The sequence below is a fragment of the Varroa jacobsoni genome, unplaced genomic scaffold, assembly GCF_002532875.2.
Source record: "Varroa jacobsoni isolate VJ856 unplaced genomic scaffold, vjacob_1.0 contig01766, whole genome shotgun sequence".
NCBI classification, from domain to species: Eukaryota; Metazoa; Arthropoda; class Arachnida; order Mesostigmata; family Varroidae; genus Varroa; species Varroa jacobsoni.
The window spans coordinates 54,428-73,167 of NW_019214687.1; the positions used below are offsets into that span (position 1 = coordinate 54,428).

An 18,740-nucleotide genomic window follows, 5' to 3' on the forward strand; every position below is an offset into this window, starting at 1 on the left:
GAAGACATTGGTTAAAAATTTCTACTAGTATCAGTAAAAAATTGAATTTGAATTGATTTTTTAACATCAAAATGGCTGAGTACAACGAGTATCATTGCAAAGCTAACGACTATATTCACTCTGTTAAAGCCTTATGGGGCGGACGAAATGCTTAGACAGGCTTCACTTACAAAAACTATAATGGATGATTTTTTCCACACAGACATGCGACTCGGCCTATTTAATGAATAGTCGTTTCGTAGTCAAATTATTTGCTGATATTATTACAAAGCATACTAAAGGTAGGGACCACTTTTTCCAAGAAGAAAACAAAGAGGCCAGACGGTTTAAAAGCTATTGTAAAACACAGCAAAATACATTTATTTTCACCACTTTCCTTTACAAGACGCTCGTAGAAAATCAATTTGGCCTTCCATGAGCGTGACTTTGTATTTTCACAGAAATCACTTTTTTCTCATTATCACTCTAGATTATGTGATATTACTATTTATAACACTTTACCCCGTTGGCAATGCTTACTTGACGTGTACTGCAAACATTTAGCGTAAAATAGCTAAAGGATTAATTGCACTCATGAGCTTCCAGTTGATCACCGCTGTAGGTCTTCCTTAATCCAGCGCAACTGCTGCTCATCATCTAGTCAACTTCGTGTGTGCCTAGTGCAGCTGTGACGACGCAGGTGTGCAAGGCCATCGCCTTCCATCAGACGGCTGACTCCCAGCACGAAACGAAATTTGTCTGTCGATGCCCAGGTTCGAACCTAAACCACAACGTCTCCCTAGGAATAGCGGCAAATCCATTACCCAGCAAGCTATCCACCGTCGTTGAACCTTCCTGCGGCAAATTTATGATAGCGTTTGCAGAGGATACACCGAAACAATGACTGAGCATTTAGGGCTACTATAGAGAATTTGATGAGTTAGATAATTAACTAATGTACGAGCAGATTCCTTATTCTTCTAATCGAGTTGCCTTGTGAAGGTTAGGCGACAACTAAAACGAAAAAAGTTTTACGTAAGACTCAATAAAAAACAAACTATACTAGATCTATATTTTGTCGGATGACGCTAAGCTGCTTCATCTATATTCAGCTTACCCAGTAAGCCACTCCCATATCTGCGGCTGGCTTTGTCAGGGAACCCTTAAGGCTTCGGCGACATAGCATAAACGTGACACTCAATTAAACAATTTAATTCGCTGGAACACTGCCTGATACAAAGAGTAAAATATTACAAGAAAACTAATGTACCTAGAGAGGACCGAGCCACGATAGTCTGGTTAAAGCATAGATATCAGGAAAAAGATCACTGGTCATTTGTTGCGCAATTTAGGTTAAAAGAAAAATCATCTTGTGTGCATCATGTGAAATAAGCTCACAACATGCTGGCAAGTACAAGACCTCAAGGCGCAAAACACAATTAAGCTTATTAAGTTAAAGAACAGAATAAACCGTTACGTCATGAGTTATCATTAATGGCTTCGAAGTTAGGAACATTGATCTAATAATCAAGCCCAAGTGGTGATTTCGTCAATGTTGCAAAAAAACTGCTGCCAGTCCGGACATCGACGATACTAAAATCCTTACGAATTGCTCGGGAATAGATAGCCTTTTAAGTATTAAGATTGGTATATCTAGTTTACTCAAGCTTATTTGCGAAGTCAGTGATATGAGTACTGATGATGGAATACTAAACTGTACAATAAAATGAAATCCTAACACCTATTCCAGATCCTGTACAAACTCCATCTTAATAAAGCTTTTTAGGAGAGGTGTGATAGCTCTTGTAGACAAAAGTTGCGATTTCGGTGATTACCGACCATTACCAGTGCCGACTGCTTTAGGCGGATCAATGCAGGAAGTCCTACATAATGAAGTAAGCAAAATGCGTAAGATGCAATGATAACGGTTAGATTTCTTAGGCAAGCCAGAGAAAAGTAGCAGTAGTAATATTTTCAAGCCCCGAATTAACAAACTGTATTATTCTGGCCTAGACCATATAGACAGAAAATTTATTTACATACGAGTAATTACGACCTGTAGAAACAGCCTAAACTAAGTAGCTCGAGTGTTGCTTGTAGAACCGCCGGTAGACGTCCTTCCGTCACGTACCGTTTTTGGACCCAATGTGACGATGTTAATGCCACCGCAAGCAGCGATCGACTCAAATACAAGCCCGAAGCTTGCATGCTCAGTCTGTAATGCAAACAAATGCAAATGAAAAGTAGGGCGGTGGAATTCGGTATTGTATAGTGAAGAGTTAGAGAGAAGTCACCTCTGATTTAATTAAACTACCCATAAAGAGAAGCTTTTTAGCTTATGGGCTTGCAAATCTTGTACAAGTATTTCCTGAACTAATCTTACACACTAAAATATACCTAAGGTGGGAGAAAAGCTTCAGACTGTTGTTAATCAGTTTCGATGGCCTATTTATAGTTTACCTGCCCTTTAAGACCAAAGGCGACATAACCGGATGAAAAGCTGTTGCCATGTCCCCTCAAGACTATACAGCGTTACAACTCTGAGTTTATTAATGTTTCATCTCCCAGATCATTGCCAAACAGACTCGTCTATCACATAAATGGTATCTTGCTAAATGAAAGGGGTTAGTTACATGATGTATTAGGATTAAATAAAAACAACTTTGCCCAATGGTATCCGACCCCTTTGATAAAACAATTGCTAAGACGCCATCAAGAAAAATAGTTTACATAACAACTATTTACACAATAATGTTCGAGACTATTCTATCATTTTGGCCAAAGTAAAAAAAGTTTTTCCTTTTGGATAAATAATTTGCCGAGCGGACTTATGCTGAAGCCTTGTAAAGAAATGTATATGCCACTTTTACGCACACTACGAACATCTTGTAAATAGCTTCTTAAACATCCCACGCTGCATAAATCGTATCCATTTACGCTCCTGCTTTCCTTCTTCAGCATATTGATTTAAAAATTCATACTTCGTAGGATGACGATGAATCGATGATTTTCTTCACGCCACACTCAAGGCAAAGCCGCCAGAGACCTTTGTGTCTGGCTTCGTTCAAATGTAGCAAGTTATCAAGACATCAGGCAGACAATCTCAATCGATAATCCTGAGTCTTAAATATATATATTCGTTTTTAATGCACCAGGACTTTTTCGTCTGTTCTTGACCTGCTTGGCCGAATTGGGCTATCGACTTGTCTTTCACAGGATTGCATAAGCAGCTTATGGCTGCTTTATTGCAGGCTCCTAATGCAAGGAAGACGCCCATATACAACATATTATATTGTTCTATTTGTAAAGTGGTTTAATATATAAACATACGCATTTCTTGCGTACAAATGAGCTCCTCGAGGACCAAAATACCTTAGAGATTTTTTTTACCAACAATTAGTTCATCTATGAGCTATGTGAAGTCTCACACGTTAGAGTTCGAGTGAATATTTTGTGTTTGCCTAAATATCAAGTCTGTGACACGAAAGTCGTGCAGTTTATATCGTAGATTTTTCACATCTGCCATTAGCTCGGAGTTTTCGTCCGTCATTTTCGTGACTGAGATGGCAATACTGCATCATGAGCCGTAAGCGGCATCAAGTGCTACGTTTGATGCAACCAGCAGGTACGGAACGTGCTTCTCATCACGTATTAACAAGGCATGCCAAACTAAAATGATTGGGTATAGTTTAATACATAACATAATAGTTGCCGCTATGACGACCAGGTCCGACAGACTTCGATATACTGTTTTAGTCTTTACAAAGTTTTCTTAAAAGTGTATATTTGGCGTACAACATCGAGAATCTTTGCTGATACTTCTCTATCGGCTAAAGGATAGGTAGCGAAAACGTTCCCTGCTTCAGCCGACAATGTTGAAGTTTGCCAGTAATCATTTGTATGTGTATGCGTTTTGCATTCGAACACAATCCAAATATCACATATATCATACGTAGATTTGAGGTAATGCCAGCGTAGTCGTACGTAGATGGAGTGTGCTTTCCCAGGATTTCCCCAAACCATGAAGCAACTGCCATCACTTGCAGAAGTCGTCGCACACCACCTCCAGCAATGAGATTTTTCAAGCCAATCGGCTCCTCCAATTGCGCAACAAGCTGCCCAGTAAACTTGTGCTTCTCTTGACGCATTAAGTTCTCATTCATTTTTCCCACTCAGATTGTCTCTTCCTTCGACTCTGCAAAAAGCATACGATAATTTGTTATTACAAACACTTGCTGAAGTATCGATTTCAGCTAGCTGTTTCTATTAATACGTATTGATTATCAGTCTTATTGTTACTATTTTTTTACACTTCTATAACAGTTGTAGAGTTTAGCAAGCTCGTGATTTTAATAAAGATATAATTACTAAAGATCGAAATAAAGTATCTTTGTGCGTTGCTTGCGTAAGTATCTACTCGAATTCACTTCATGCCCCCTTTATAGAAAAAAAATGGCAAATTTCTTATCTGGGTTAATTGATCTTCACAGCAATCGTTAAATAGGCAATATTCAGGCATGGAGATTATAGCAGTCATCAACGAAGACCTGCGCAACGCATAAGGGACTGTCGCGCGTTCGATTCATAAATGAAAATTTATTTGAATTACTAACATAATCTCGTCGTACAATTACGCTGGACCAGTGTAAATGGCAGTACAATATGCCTATTTATCAGCATCCGGGGAAAATCAAGACTTATTTTGCATTCCCTTCAGCCAGCCAGAGCTGCAGAAGGGAATAAAGAGCAAGACTGATGATAACAAGGTGAAAATAGGGTGCATATAGAGAAGGGCGGAAGAAAGGGGGCCCTTTCGGTGAAAATTGCTCTTGTACAAAGTCTCATTTAAGGCGAGTATAATGAAAACGTATCACGCATATATATTTTAACACCCCCCAAAAAAAACAACAACTTTACAAACTTCCCATTGAAAACCATTGTATCCTACATATATGCTATTTCAAGAAAGCAAAACCAAAACTTAACGCATCCTCTTAATTGTATAATAGATAATTACAGACAGGTTAGTTCTAGTTACTAAGATGGCTGTGTACATAATCAAACATACAATTGCCCTAGGTTCATCTAGTAAGTCATAGGCTGCACTCAGCTTTCGATAGAAGTTGATAATTCGCTACTGTGCTGTGCGATACAAAAAAATCAACTAACTTTTTTTGTATCTTTTGCGGCGCTAACATACAGAAGAAAAAGTGGCAAGAAACAAAACAGGCAACCCTTTTTCGAGCGTAAATACATTTTCGTAATTTGTAATAGAGTAATCGTATGAAAAAGCCTAGCTCCCTTGCTTTCTGAATTCATATCAGATTTATCTGAAGAAGTTACAACGTGGACATCCATTCTTACACCCCAGTGTGATACATGTCACTATTTTCGTACAATTTGAAAAGTACATCTTTTTGATACGTGAGCAGCAGACGCTACATAGTTTTAACATGCTTTACATAAAACGCTTCCGATGAATACCCAAAGCCAGAGGTGACTAGTCCTACTGAATCGGAGTGGAATTCGCAGGCGCGGAATGTAGCGGCTAACCCAGTATAGTGCTTTTCTATCATTTTTAGCCCAGTTTAGATACGCCACTTCCACTAAAAAGTGTAAAGATAAAAATATGTCGTCCAACTGATCCAAGCTCAGCTCGTATTTAAGCGTATTTTTGGTAAGCGAAGAACTACATAGCTTATGTATATATTTGTTTAGTTAAAAGTATAGATAGGTACCTCTTTCATTTTAAAAGGATAGAGGGAATCTGCCATCGCGGCGCACGATTTCCTGAATGATTCCTTCGTTAAGGGCGATGTCTATACAGAGTTAATCCAGAATTACTTCACCTGCTACTTCATTTCAAAAGAAAGCTTTACTTCACCTGTATACCTGACATCATCTGCAGGATTGCCACTACGGTAGAACCGACAATCTGAAATCATTTTAGATTTATTCATTCAATTTTCATTTTTGTCGGTTGACGTTTACCAACATCGGAGAAGCGAGTGGAGCTATCTGGGTTGTTAATACTCTCGAAGTCCGTCACCCTGATAACCAGGAGCATCGGCCACCATTGGTTCAAATTCCAGGGTCGGCAAATAGTTGCCACGGGATACTGTTATCGTACTGCCCCATAAATGGCATGGAAAAACTACCAAGTTACGAGCCCATAATCGCTGATAAGAGACATGGCATATGGCTAACGCGTACACCTACTAACGTATATCTGCCTTTTGTGGGTTTCGACGAGGGACTGAAAAAGTTCAGTTATGCCTTGGGTACTCTTCAAATATCCTCTGTAGTAACAAACACCACACAGTTCGTATCCGGGCTGATCCAACATATAGGTTACATAGGCTACGAGCCAGCCACAAGTTCAAGAAAGGCAAATTCAATGAATGGCAGTCCATAATTTGTATTAATAAAAGAAAACAATAGTGTGTTCGCTCGTAGGCGACGCTTGGAACTAATGCGAGTTAAGCAAAAATGATTTGTTAGTATCAAAGTTTCGATGAGTTTAACACAGTGTATATAACTAATGATGAGCCGTTTGGGTTAGTAACTGAATAAGGTATCTCGATTGTTTTTAATCAGGAAAAAAATCGGTTAAGCCAAAATTACGTAATCGTTGAAATTCTGCTATTACATCTAACATACTTATCATATCTGATGAGCTTTGACAAGAATGAATGTTCTCGTTCGAAATATCTTACAGAATTAAATAAATAAAAAAAGCTACCTTTTGTAGATCCCCACCATTTTACGTCATGTTCGCGCCTGATCTAGGTGGCAACATGTACACGAAATTCTCAAAGCAATTCTTTCACTTTTACTTTTACTACAGTGGTGACACACTACGAAAAAGATCTATCTTCAATGACCTGACTGAAACCGATAAATTCAAAATCCTATTTAAGGTCTCTGTTGAGACGACACTGATTTTCAGTGTTTTGTATCAATTTCGAAAACTTGCTTGCGTAAAATAATACCTGCTTTGTTATAATATGCTTGATGGGATAGCGTATCCAATAATTCTCGGAAGAACAGGGTCTCTTTAAGTTCAAAGGGCACATGCGAGCCGTCTCGTACGCTCAAATTTCTTGAAACGTTAACAAATTAAGTATTTATAGTAAATAAGTAAGTAAACAATTAAGTATTTGCTAATTTTATCGTTCTTATATCGTGTCCATCAACGTCATATCTCGACGACCTCAAATACACGCCGTTCACTAGACTAATTATAGAATTGGTAGACAAGCTTCCTATTTCTAAATAATGCCATATTACATATGTTTACATATGTGAAAAACAAGCGACAATTTTAAGGAGAACGATTCAAAGACATAAACGTTTTTATTTACTTCTACATTATTTCATAGACATTCACTATGCACTAAACTGAATTTATATTTTACACATTCATAAAAATTACAAATTAAAAAAACTAGCCAGTAATTCAGGTGCGGACATCGCATCGAAGACAGTGTATTCCAGTTCTCGACTGATTGCGGTTTCGCCAACTAACCTTCCCGTTTTTCGCCATTCCTAATTTAGCAAAGGTCGCGATTTACATGAAAGGGAGCAAAAAAAAAATAAACAAAAACACTACTACATGTATCAGAGGCATCAATATCAAAACGTAACTTGCAGAAATAGAACGCAAAGGGCACGAATAGGACAAGCTATTCCAGCACACTAAGAGAAACCTCTATTGATGGTCATCACAGAGGTTTGAATGTCTAGATTCACTGCCATGTAGCATTTGTGGAGATGAAGGTTGGTTAAGTTAATTCCAACATAAATTAATTGACTTGTCATACTAACGACATGTTAAACATGGTAAATACAATAAACGGAGCACACTTACTATTTTTAGCTTTCGACGCCGAGCAAAGACTATTTTCCAGAAATAGGAGAATGAGACGTGCCAGGGCGTCTTGCGGTGGAGCAATCTGTTGTCGACAACGGTCTCACATCATCGTATGTATAAGGATCAACTGCTGCTCGACTAGATTTTATGGTTCTCCGCAAGTGTCGTACACTACGCTGCTCGAATAAACCAACAATTTTTGAATGTCATAATTGTCCAAAGTACGTTAGCGACCCATAAAAACTAATTATCTTTACCCTGACTACACTGAAGCTTTTGCGTAGTTGATAAAACTTCCGAGACAAGGCACTGGGCTATACTATAATCGTTTTGCTTTTCGTAGGGGTTTGCTGTTCAAACATAAATCAACTGTTTATTTACACAAAAATTTAAGACCGAAAGACGAAATAGTAGCACAGTATTTTACGTGTAGCATTGACACATTTATCCATTATTTTGTACCTGCTTTAGTTTTAAAAGTTCTAGTTTTTGTGCAATATGTCGTTCCAAGACGCCAATCCTGCGGTACAGTTCATCGGCCTTGGCGGCGACATTTTCGCAAAGGTCACAACTCTCAACGCCCTCGCTAACTTCTTTTTCTGCTGTTTCCGTGACAACAGGAAAACGTTCAAGAACGCAAGACGCGTTCGAGTCTGACACTTCCGCTTTTCCGGCTTTGCTCACTTTTTCGCAACTAAAGACAATAAACAGGACTTGATTGCGACAAATCGTTTCTCGTACGTCGTTTATTACAACTTTATTGCGCATCTACAATTTCAACTGCCTCAAGTATTAGATAAAGTTAATTGGTCAAGGGAATCATCAAGTAAGTTAAATAAGCACTTTTCCGAGGTTGAAGTCAACGTTTGGCTGATCGAGGAGAATCATAGGTTTTTAAACTCCAACAATACATACCTTTTTTTAAGAAATAGGTGATCACCATGAAGCACGAAAATTTTCTGCGGACTTTTTGTAAAAAGATCAATAATTTCCTTTTTCGACCATACGCCTTCGTTTAAGCTTTCTATCATCATGCGCACCTAAACCAATTAATACAAACGTTATCTACGAGAACAACTTAATACCTTAGCAAATAATAGCTATTTATATAAATTTTATTGATTAACATAACATAACAGTGTATATATATACACGCAATATATGTTACACGCGAACTCGGCAGACTTCGAAATTGGATAACTTTCGAACTATACGCCGTTAGCTAACATGATTATAAATGGAATAAATAAGTACTCCAGTTTCAACCTGTGAGTAAGAATCGGTTGAAATTATTGCAGAAAAAAAATAATTTTTCCCAAATTAACATTCGGTGTGCTTGTTCATCAAAGATCACAATGCTGTTGAAATTCCTCAAAAAGCAATGAAGACAATAGGCATGAAAGTTTTAAACGAAAACACAGTATGCGAATGGTACAAACGTTTCAAGGGTGGGAATTATAATGTCGAATACCAGCGAGGTCATGATCACATGTTGGAATTCAAAAGGCAAAAACAATAGAGAAGACTTTTCACGGAAGCATAACTTAAGTATGAGGGCTCCATCAACCAAAATTAACATTTTGGATGTAACGCGTTACAAAATAACAAACGTATAAAATAACAGGACTGAATAAAAATGGGTTTAGTATTGGTTAAAGTTAGCTTAAAATCATACCTCTTTGATGCTAACACTGTTGGAGGCGGATAGAGAAATCGACTCCTGCATCATTGAGCATAATTTAGCAGGATTGCCGAGCATTTTGTAACTGTAATTTACCCACGTGCATATGACATAGATAAATGAAATGATACGAATTTAAAAATTCATCGTAACCTAAGCTGGTTTTCTTCAGTGAGAACAGATTATTAATAACAACAGACTTCGCAGACAACACTAACAATTTGCATTGATAAAACAAAGTACTACAATTTGAACAAATATACAAATGTACGGAATAAATGTATACAGGTAAACAACGTTTACATCTAACTCTTGGATCCCGCCGAATGCCGAATCTGTGGATCCTAAACCGAAACAACGGTGCCTTAATTGTTTATATCGTGGCTATACAAATGAGCCCCTTTGGCATTCAGATTCAATGATCTAGCTTATTTTGCAATGAATCGAATTTGTGTGCAATATGACAAAAACTGAAAGTACTCCGAAATATATTGTAATAATAAATATAGCTGGACCTTAATAAATAAAAATTTATTGAGTATCAATTGTGCTCTAGTCGATAGTATATTTTTTTGAGTGCAATATGAGGTCAAGGTCTACGACTCAGAGGCTAAGTCCACTGTGTTTACGGTATTAATAAGGCCTAAATAAAATTTAAAACAATATAAATACAAGAGAGCAATTATGTACGGACATTGCGTTAGTATTAATGTATCTAATAGAACTGAATTTACGTTTTGAGTTTTACACCCTAAACTGTTACACATTGCATTAAGGATGGCTGACTTTCGATATTTCACGCTGTTCTATCGGACTGCTTTAAAAATCAGTCGTTACTAAGAGGAATGATAGTATCTGTTATCTTCTAATTTACAATTGTACTAACACTGATATTATTGTAGTCTTCAAGTCAACACGTTCTGTACCCAGTAATGTATGCGTGTTTCTTGTTAATTCTGGTCTTGTCAATTTTTTCGTTATAGTGCATTTTCCAGTGTTTTTATGGTGGTTTACCCTTATTGGGTTTTTATGGTGGAAGTTGGTTAGCATGCCATTCTAGAGAGGCCTCTATGAATAGATGCACGTTGTTACTTACAGCTGAGATTAACTGTGTTACTGATCACGTTTATTGTCTGAAAGTTACTTTTATTTATCTTAAAGCTGTAGTGGTTTCATCACGAGTACTAACCTGCTCTTTTCTGCCATCGTTCGAGCACAATCTGCAAAAAAATCAAAGATTCCCCGATATATTGCTCTCTACCTGGATCAAGAAAGAACATCAATTGATAACTTTCCAAACTGCCCTTTCTATAGTACAGTTTGTTTCTAGCCCTAAGAAATTGTAACAAAAATGCTTTGAAGCGTAGTACAGAAAATGTCGCTAACGGTCATAATACCACGTCGACTTTCTTTTTAACACAAAAATATAGTCAGCATGGTTGCATTCGCCTTAATGGTCATGCCAGCTATTTCGAATTTTCTACTCACGAAATGTTGTTTAGACTATCCTTACTTTAGGAATTTTATTTTTGAAGAAAACGAAAAGGTAAATGTTGTGTTGACAAGGTGATTTCTAGAGTTAAGATTCACTGCTATAACTAAAACGCCCAGCAGCGATACGATCTACACACACAATACCCTCACACAATACAGTCTCCTTTCGCATTTCTAAGATTAGATAGAGAATTTGTTTTAGTTGTTCTTTTGTATTTTACTCGGATTGTAACTGTTTCCGTTTGATCGCCACTTCTTTTGAATTCTTCTACGGTTTATCTTCTCTTGCCACCCGGTCCAAATTAGCAAATAAATCATTTTGCCTTAAAAGCTCTATTTTAAACGAACGAAGTGACAAGCACAAACCTCCTACAAAACATTAAATGCAGACACACGATAAACAAACTTCCGTTGAATTACGCTCATTCCCTCAGATTTTTCTGTCTAGTGCCGGGCGTTTGACTGTTGTAGAAAGGGGAACTCGTACAACAAATGGGAAAGCATATTAGCGGCAAGGGTAGATGACCGGTAATATTTAATTCGTTTCACTGGGCAATTCAGGCTGACGAAAAATAGATTCGTCCGTTCTAGATTGCGAGCGAAGTGTATATATATATATATATATACTTTTTTGCTATAAGTGTAGGCAGGAGTTCATACCTAAGTCTAACAATATTTTCGATTTGATGTTTCCTATATTCCTGTAAAATGGGTAATTATATTTAACACATTATTAATATAAGGCCATAATTCAAAGCTTGGAACCAAATGAGTTCTGATTCGAACCTGTCATACGAGTATACACATCTTAGCCTAGTATAGGAGGTTATGCCAATAATGATAATAAGTACTTTCGTTGCATATCTATTTAAAATAGAAGGACGACGCCACAGAATATGTAGGAACACCTGTTTGAGTCCTTTATTCATCTGCGACAGCTAAGCTATACCAATTCATATATGTAACAAAATTAACCTCCCTTGCAGTAAACTCGTGCTTGCGAGAGATGATTATACGTCAGCTTGTGAAAGGCTAACTGGTTCATGAATAACGGAACCATAGATAGTCTTCCCCTCTCTGATGATTCACCAGTGCATTTTTCCCTTTACTGTATGGAATTTTTTTTTTTACAGATATATGGCTCGATCTAAGACTGGAGTATATACAACGTGCAGCACTTAAATCACTGCAAAAAATTTTGCCTCCGGGAAACGATACTGGTTCATTATTATTACGCCGCTTTTAAGCTTTGTCAAATGGTTGGAACCACGCCGCCTTGACGTGGATCCCACGAATGACCAAAGTCGTCAGGCTCGTTGTAGATATTATCCTGTATCCAAAGGCGGTCCGAGGACGAGTATCTGAAAGGTATTTTGTTTGTGAAAAATAGAACACTTATCTAGAATAATCAAACGTACAAGCTCCGATTAACCATTATAGTACAATTACATACACACATAGTAGTTATACACATACTATACAGTCTAGGCTAATGAAGAAAGCTATAATGATAATAATATTTGTTATTATTATTACAGCGGGTCGATTTTAGATAGCATCTCCACTTTTTCGTCGGAAGAAATTAATGGTATATAACTTGTTTTATGTCTAACGCTAAACTCTTCTTCGTATGTAATAGCCATAAACTTTATTTACTTCCGATTGGTTAACTGAATATAAATAAGAAGTACATGAGCTTTTAAAATCATTCTTACTCTTGTGGCGGCAAATCGAATGGTACAACAACCTGATCCGTGCTAATGGGCCTATTAGGCACATACAAAATACCGCACTCGTATGAAAGTGGCGCTTTCGTTTGCAGATTACCCCAAGCTGCTTTCGACAGATTGGCAGAGCTCATCAAAAACCAGAACGTTCGCTGATAATCCGGCGATGTTCGTATATAAAACTTAACATGAGGCGCCGCTCTGGACCTGCCCACTTGATCCGCTTTCCATCGATGAAGCCATTTGGACAGCCATCGTTGTTTCATATGAACCTATGCGAGCGAAACATTGAGGCTGGAACAATAAATGCTAATAGAGTCGAAATAAGGTCACTGTGCCTTTCGCTCTCTTTTCTCTCTCTCCCTCTCTCTCTCGACAGAGAGAGAGGGGGAGATAGAGAAAGAGAGAGAGAAATTACACATACACTAGAGTTGTCCCTGTTTGTTCAAATTTGAGAGCAAACGCTATTTTAGAATGACATGTGGAAAGATGAAGATATCAAAATGAAAGTCACTTCAGACTAAAGAATTTGTAGAGGTCGTTCTCAACGCAGTTTTTAATTCCTACCTTTCCGGAGTAAGGTAAACTCCGTCCTGCCTCATAGCCTTCGAAGCTCTTACGGACTTCTTCGATAGTCGGATACAACGCCTATAGCCAGGAGAATACTTAGCGTGTGTTATCTTCAGCTCAAAAGAGGACAATATATTTTATGGCAAAACGTTCATACCTAGATATATCGGCTAACCGCTCCAGAAAAATGAATATTAGCTATGATAATACGTGACGGTCAAACGTAAAAATATACAATATGTCAAATATTATTTTATGAAATACAAATCCTCTAAAGATATGAAATACAATCCTCCCCCAGGCCTAAAAAAGCGAACGTCACTTGCCAAGCTGTTATTGTGTAACAAATAAAGGAAATTATTTAATTTTAACGTCGTTTAGAGTGCGTATATATATACATATATGTATATAGTAAAGCTTTAGGTTGAATTAAACTTGCTTGTATGTTGTTCACGGTAACATCAGTGATATTTGTGCCTTTCTGAGTAGTTCGGTTGTTAGCCAAGAGTGCACGACCGAAGGTTGGTCTCAGCCAAGCTGGGTAGACGTCAAGGATCAACATTCAGGAAACACAGTCAGACAATAAGACGATATAGCAATCGAATCCTTAATAAAAAGTTCGTTCTACGGTTGGATATACAGTTCGAGTCAGACATTTTCACATGCCTCAGCTCTGGCTCTACTCATCGTTATATTATAATTGTGCATTAGTCGAAGAGCGATTTTACATACAGAGCGATAATAAGAAGCACATTGAGAAAAGGAACAGCTGAAAAGGCGTCGTGAAATTCATCTAGCGCTGGCTACACAAATAAAATGAGGTGCACACAAAATAAATGCAGACAGCCCATATTTTGAAACGGCCTGTGCGCTTACCGGTGTCGTCTTGTCCAAGGGTACCAATACTGGAAAAACAGAACGTGACAGGATTCTCCTTGGAGAGCGGAGGAACATTCTTAGTTAGAATAGAATCCACTGTCACTAGCCCGCTCTTGATCGAATTTGGTGTAGATCCTAAAATAAGGCAGGTTTTGTAGCATCATTCACGGTTTTCACCAGAGATTACTACTGAATAATTTGATACAGCTTTAAAAAGAGTATTTGCATCAAGTAAGTCATATTAATGCATTGTGTATAAAATATATGTGTCGCAGATATGATTATTCATTTCGATTTTTCTAAAAATAGAAACTACGGCGTAGATAAAATAGGTTATACCGATGAAGTAGCAGTTATCGATAAGCGAAAAATCATAGTCAGCATAACTTTCTGCTAGTTCAAGCAACTTTTTCTTCTGGTATGAACGCAGATATGTGCATAATGCCGATCGAAATCCTGGAATACACATTGACACTCCGGTAAATGTGTGTTAAGACGTTTTACCAATGTACTGAAGCATAGTACGATATCTGGTGACCTGTAGACTTGCGATACTATTTAGTTTCAATGACGACTGAACAAAGGAGAAAGCAGTGTCTCTAGCTTGCAGAATAAAACTATATATATATACATATATATCGCAAAAAATGTTTATGAAATTCAATAAGTTAAAGCATCCCATTCAACTAGTAGATATATTAGTGTATAAGTAATCGCTGCAGCCTTATAACCGTAACTAGTCAAATTTATTTATTGTTTTTATTTTACTCCCATTTCTTTCACACGATTGTAGGTTGACGCTTTTCATTCTAGTTCTTTGTGGGCCAACAGCTGACTTGGAAATTTTCTTTTTGCCATACCAACCTGTGTCTGAATCCTGTCCTTTCTTGGGCTGGGAAGATTTTTTCAGGAGCGGACTGACCCACAACATTTGGCTTTTTTTACCCCAGTCGGGCCCGTAGAGATTAGCTGTAGTTACGATGAGCCGCAGGTGTCCTTTATACTTCAGCGAAATCATTTTGCTGTGGTGAGTGCCAAAGCGCGATAGTTCAATAGGCAGTAAAGCCACGTTCCGAAATACCTACAAACCGAGATTACACAACGGAGAAAAGAAATCAGTACAAAAAATTAGCATTAAAAACGAGTATTGTCGGAAAGGAGCAGACAATATGAGCACAAAAACGATCGACGTGCAACCCCCCATCAAAAACGATGTCTCCGGACAAAACGGGTACCATGCGCATAATCATCTAGAAACTGAATAATTTTCTGCGTTATGCTCTAATCTAAACAAAGTCATTCAAATATTACGTCCGGGATACCACTGGACGTAGACCAAAAAGGATTGAATATTTTCTTTTTTCGTTATCAACTATTTCACTCATTGTTATATTGGTGCAACAAGTAAACAGAAGTATAACTATCAAACTTACAAAGAACGACGACAAGTAGTTTGGCAACAAAAGATTTTTGACAAAGCCACTTATTGACACGATTTGCAAATATGACGACTCGTATTAATCGCTAGTATATAATCACATTTTTCTTCATTCTTCATAACTATATGCCTACAACAACAGTGGAAATAATAGTTTGGTTAAGGGCGTAATACCTGTCTCTGGGCTATTAAAAGCTTAAGAAGGTCGTCACTTTGTTGCACTACGAGTAGCATAGGGATTTGTCGGTACTCTGGCGGATACTGCTCCAACAGCCACTCCATATCGTAGACATAGCTAAGCATTGATACGAAATTGTACATCATAGTTAGTATCCATTGGATTGAATTAAAAGAAAGATATATATATAAAAACTTGAACTATTAACCAACCATCTGCACATAAAAAGCCTGCTCACTGACCTTCGTGCCAAACGTGACCAGCTTTAACACTTCAACATTTATAAAAGCTGAGTCAAAATTTTTTTTTTTTTGAAACATCACATGTACACATAATAGCGACACAAGTATATGTACGATATACATACATAAAGTTACCTGAAGTGCACAGCTGACTCAAGTTGGTCGCTCACATCCTCATGAAGTATTTGCTTCAAAGATCGAGTAAAAGTATCCGAATTAAATTTGCTTTGAAGGCCTTCGCACTTCGTAAGATAGAAGCCACGTAGCCGCGAGTCATGTGAATTTTCCAGAAGATGTTCTGAGCTTGTGCGATAACACATAAATCCATACGGACATGGTTTTGTGCCTTTAAATAAAATGATTTTATTTCTCCTATAACATTTTCCTCAGTTGATTTTCATGTTTACCCACTTTAGAAGCTTTCTATCAATTGGTCTAGATGGACCGCTTAGGCTCCCCGAACAGAAATTTTGAGCTTTAAAGCGTATGCGCCACGAAGTAGAATGTTCGCATAACCTCTTAGGAACCATTTTTCTGCATCAAGATAAAATTTCTACGTAAGCAATAGTACAGTGAATACCTGAGCTCTCGAAATTATGATCAGAGCCAACTGCAGAATGCGATGCCGGTTCCCCTTTCGATGGGCAGTTCAAATGGTTTACCGAATACTCGGGTGGGAATTCCTGTAAGCGTCTTTGTATTTTTCTACATTTTTCTTCATTTTTCTTTAAGTCGTTCTCCTCCACGGACGTTTTCGTCAAACCCTGATCTTTCCTGGATGATTTTGTGAAGACGAAGCAATGGCTGGATCCTAAAGCTGGACCATTAACGGAAACTGGCCTATATGAGCAACATACAACTTCGGCTGTTTTGTTTGAGGACACAAAACTTGTGTTTAACTTTGACGATGAAGGAGCGGTAGATAACGGCTTCTGATGTGGGATCCGTTCAATTTGTGGCTTTTTCCTTGGAGAGGCAAAGGTGTCGGGTTTAAGCTTCACGGGCGAAATCTTTGAGACAGCTGAAGCAGACCGTTCGAGAATTGAGACAAAATATAAATAAGTAAAATTGATATGACCGTAACTCCTGCATTAATATTTTCTAGAACGAAAGCTAGGCTCTTTCCTAAGATTTTGTGATTTCTTATAGGTAATTATAGCTTCCCGTTATGTACAACAGGAGTTGCCGCAAAATCTTCCGTGTAATTAGCGTTTCCTGTAAAAAAGCATAAATTGTAGCGTCCGGAGAAAATTATACCAAACAATTTTTTACACTGGTTCGTGGTATTTTTTCGCATTATAATATAATTTTTGCGCGTCAAATGCCGCTAGCCTCAAAGAACTTTGTGTCGGCCTTATTTTTTGCAAAACCAGAAAATTCTCCGTAGTAATATTCACCTCTGTACGTCAATTCCTTGGTAATGACCTTTTAGAATAACCTGTACGCATATAATGTGCGAAATATATAATGCGATTTCTATATAGTTTCTATATAGTTGTAGTAGCTGTCTGGTAAATGTTATATATCCTTCAGACAGGGCATATGTACATCTGTAAGGTCCATTTTAAACAGGTTCGCTGACGCAAGCCTGTCTATATAGGGTTATTTAAGAGAAATTTCACTTACAAGCGCTGTCATTTTTGGTAGAATCTTTTGTCGAATTTTTATCTGGTGACTCTGCTTGTCGGCTTTTTTTCGGCACATTAGATACGATTTCCACATCACTGTCATCACTATCTGAAATTTCGTGTACTTTTCTTGGACCCGCCATAATTTCCGTTAGTGCTCTATTTCGAGCCAATAGCAGCATTCACAGTAGTCACGTGGCTTCATCTAAGTAAAGGAGAATATCACTTTAGTAAGACGTTAATCGCGTGACATCCTGTTTTGTCAGTAAAATCATAAGTATGATGGATTTTCTCATTATCGTCTTTTTACGATCATTTAGCTGGCTTAAATAAATAAACCGGCTTGGAGTTCGAACATGGCTGAATTATTGATGTTTCTATATTTGTAGCAGACGATCTGTCGCGACGTGTGTTGACCGCGCAAATGTGACCGGTGTTACGACGAGCGGAGAGGTGACTGAACGAGCGGTGGACAAGAAACCCGAATAGATCTTTTTTATATTTTACATTAGTAGTTTCATAGGTAACGATTTTATCTACCATGATATTACTTTTTTTTAGCTTGAGTCACAAATCTGTTTTACAGTGCTGGATTACTGAGACTACTTCTATTCAGGGTATCTCTTATTTCTGCTTATTGGTTGAGAACAGTTATTTTACCGTCGCCTCCTATACAAACTTTAAAATCAGCCATTAATGAAAATTAGCGAATCCTTGGTACAAAGAAGCTAAAACACAAACTAGTTAATTTGCAATGGTTTCAAATAATCAATTTCAGTTGAATCTGCGACGCCGCGAGAATAACAATTTCGATACACTTTAAAGCAATTTCACTTAGAAACAAAACACTATTTATTAGCCAGTTAATTATTGTTTCATAATAGGAGGTAATATGGGTGCCGTTCGCTACTTTAATAACAAATTTCATAGCAAAGTAAAATCTCAAAAGACTTGATGAAAGCCGTTCGAAAAATATAATTTTACTCCTCATATAATTGTAAACAGGTACCACTTTACCTATTCTGGGGTTTAAGTTGACATTTACATACTT

The 18,740-nt window shown here is 37.6% G+C and overlaps 2 protein-coding genes and 1 long non-coding RNA gene across 11 annotated transcripts; all 3 read right to left on the reverse strand.

Moving 5' to 3' along the window:
- Positions 1-325: 325 nt before the first annotated feature.
- On the reverse strand, positions 326-7,181 carry LOC111272195 (uncharacterized). 2 transcript variants are annotated; one of them, XR_002687374.2, is made up of 3 exons: positions 6,972-7,181; positions 3,932-4,174; positions 326-2,194 (listed from the first exon to the last, which is right to left on the reverse strand). It is a non-coding gene; the product is annotated as an uncharacterized LOC111272195 (long non-coding RNA). The 2 variants fall into 2 exon arrangements; XR_015315623.1 differs by lacking the exon at positions 6,972-7,181 and adding an exon at positions 6,722-6,944.
- A 120-nt stretch (positions 7,182-7,301) lies between these two features.
- On the reverse strand, positions 7,302-11,436 carry LOC111272194 (uncharacterized). 8 transcript variants are annotated; one of them, XM_022853498.2, is made up of 7 exons: positions 11,394-11,436; positions 10,723-10,753; positions 9,528-9,618; positions 8,768-8,892; positions 8,315-8,546; positions 7,850-8,028; positions 7,302-7,527 (listed from the first exon to the last, which is right to left on the reverse strand). In XM_022853498.2, exons 2-6 carry the CDS (start codon positions 10,737-10,739, stop codon positions 7,879-7,881), a joined length of 615 nt encoding a protein of 204 aa, XP_022709233.1. In that variant the 5' UTR covers positions 10,740-10,753; positions 11,394-11,436; the 3' UTR covers positions 7,302-7,527; positions 7,850-7,878. The 8 variants fall into 8 exon arrangements, with proteins under 8 accessions (XP_022709233.1, XP_022709228.1, XP_022709229.1 ...); XM_022853493.1 differs by lacking the exon at positions 11,394-11,436 and adding an exon at positions 11,047-11,387; XM_022853494.1 differs by lacking the exon at positions 11,394-11,436 and adding an exon at positions 11,047-11,387 and having other exon boundaries at positions 10,723-10,794.
- A 486-nt stretch (positions 11,437-11,922) lies between these two features.
- On the reverse strand, positions 11,923-18,068 carry gkt (tyrosyl-DNA phosphodiesterase glaikit). Its single transcript, XM_022853500.2, has 11 exons — positions 17,688-18,068; positions 16,642-17,082; positions 16,197-16,407; positions 15,816-15,936; positions 15,068-15,284; positions 14,543-14,659; positions 14,201-14,338; positions 13,764-13,861; positions 13,322-13,402; positions 12,743-13,026; positions 11,923-12,388 (listed from the first exon to the last, which is right to left on the reverse strand). The coding sequence occupies exons 1-11, from the start codon at positions 17,869-17,871 to the stop codon at positions 12,280-12,282; spliced, it is 2,001 nt and encodes a 666-aa protein (XP_022709235.1). The 5' UTR covers positions 17,872-18,068; the 3' UTR covers positions 11,923-12,279.
- Between the last annotated feature and the right edge of the window lie 672 nt (positions 18,069-18,740).

Excerpts from the sequence above, each read along its gene's own strand:
- LOC111272194 (XM_022853498.2), bottom strand. Across the intron at positions 8,893-9,527 it reads ACAGTGTTAGCATCAAAGAG|GTGCGCATGATGATAGAAAG; the intron begins GTATGATTTTAA and ends TAATTGGTTTAG. Across the intron at positions 8,547-8,767 it reads CACCTATTTCTTAAAAAAAG|TTGCGAAAAAGTGAGCAAAG; the intron begins GTATGTATTGTT and ends TATTGTCTTTAG.
- gkt (XM_022853500.2), bottom strand. The coding sequence starts at position 17,871 with ATGCTGCTATTGGCTCGAAATAGAGCACTAACGGAAATTATGGCGGGT. Across the intron at positions 14,339-14,542 it reads CGATAACTGCTACTTCATCG|GATCTACACCAAATTCGATC; the intron begins GTATAACCTATT and ends GCCTTATTTTAG. Across the intron at positions 13,862-14,200 it reads CCTTGGACAAGACGACACCG|CTTGGCTGAGACCAACCTTC; the intron begins GTAAGCGCACAG and ends ACGTCTACCCAG.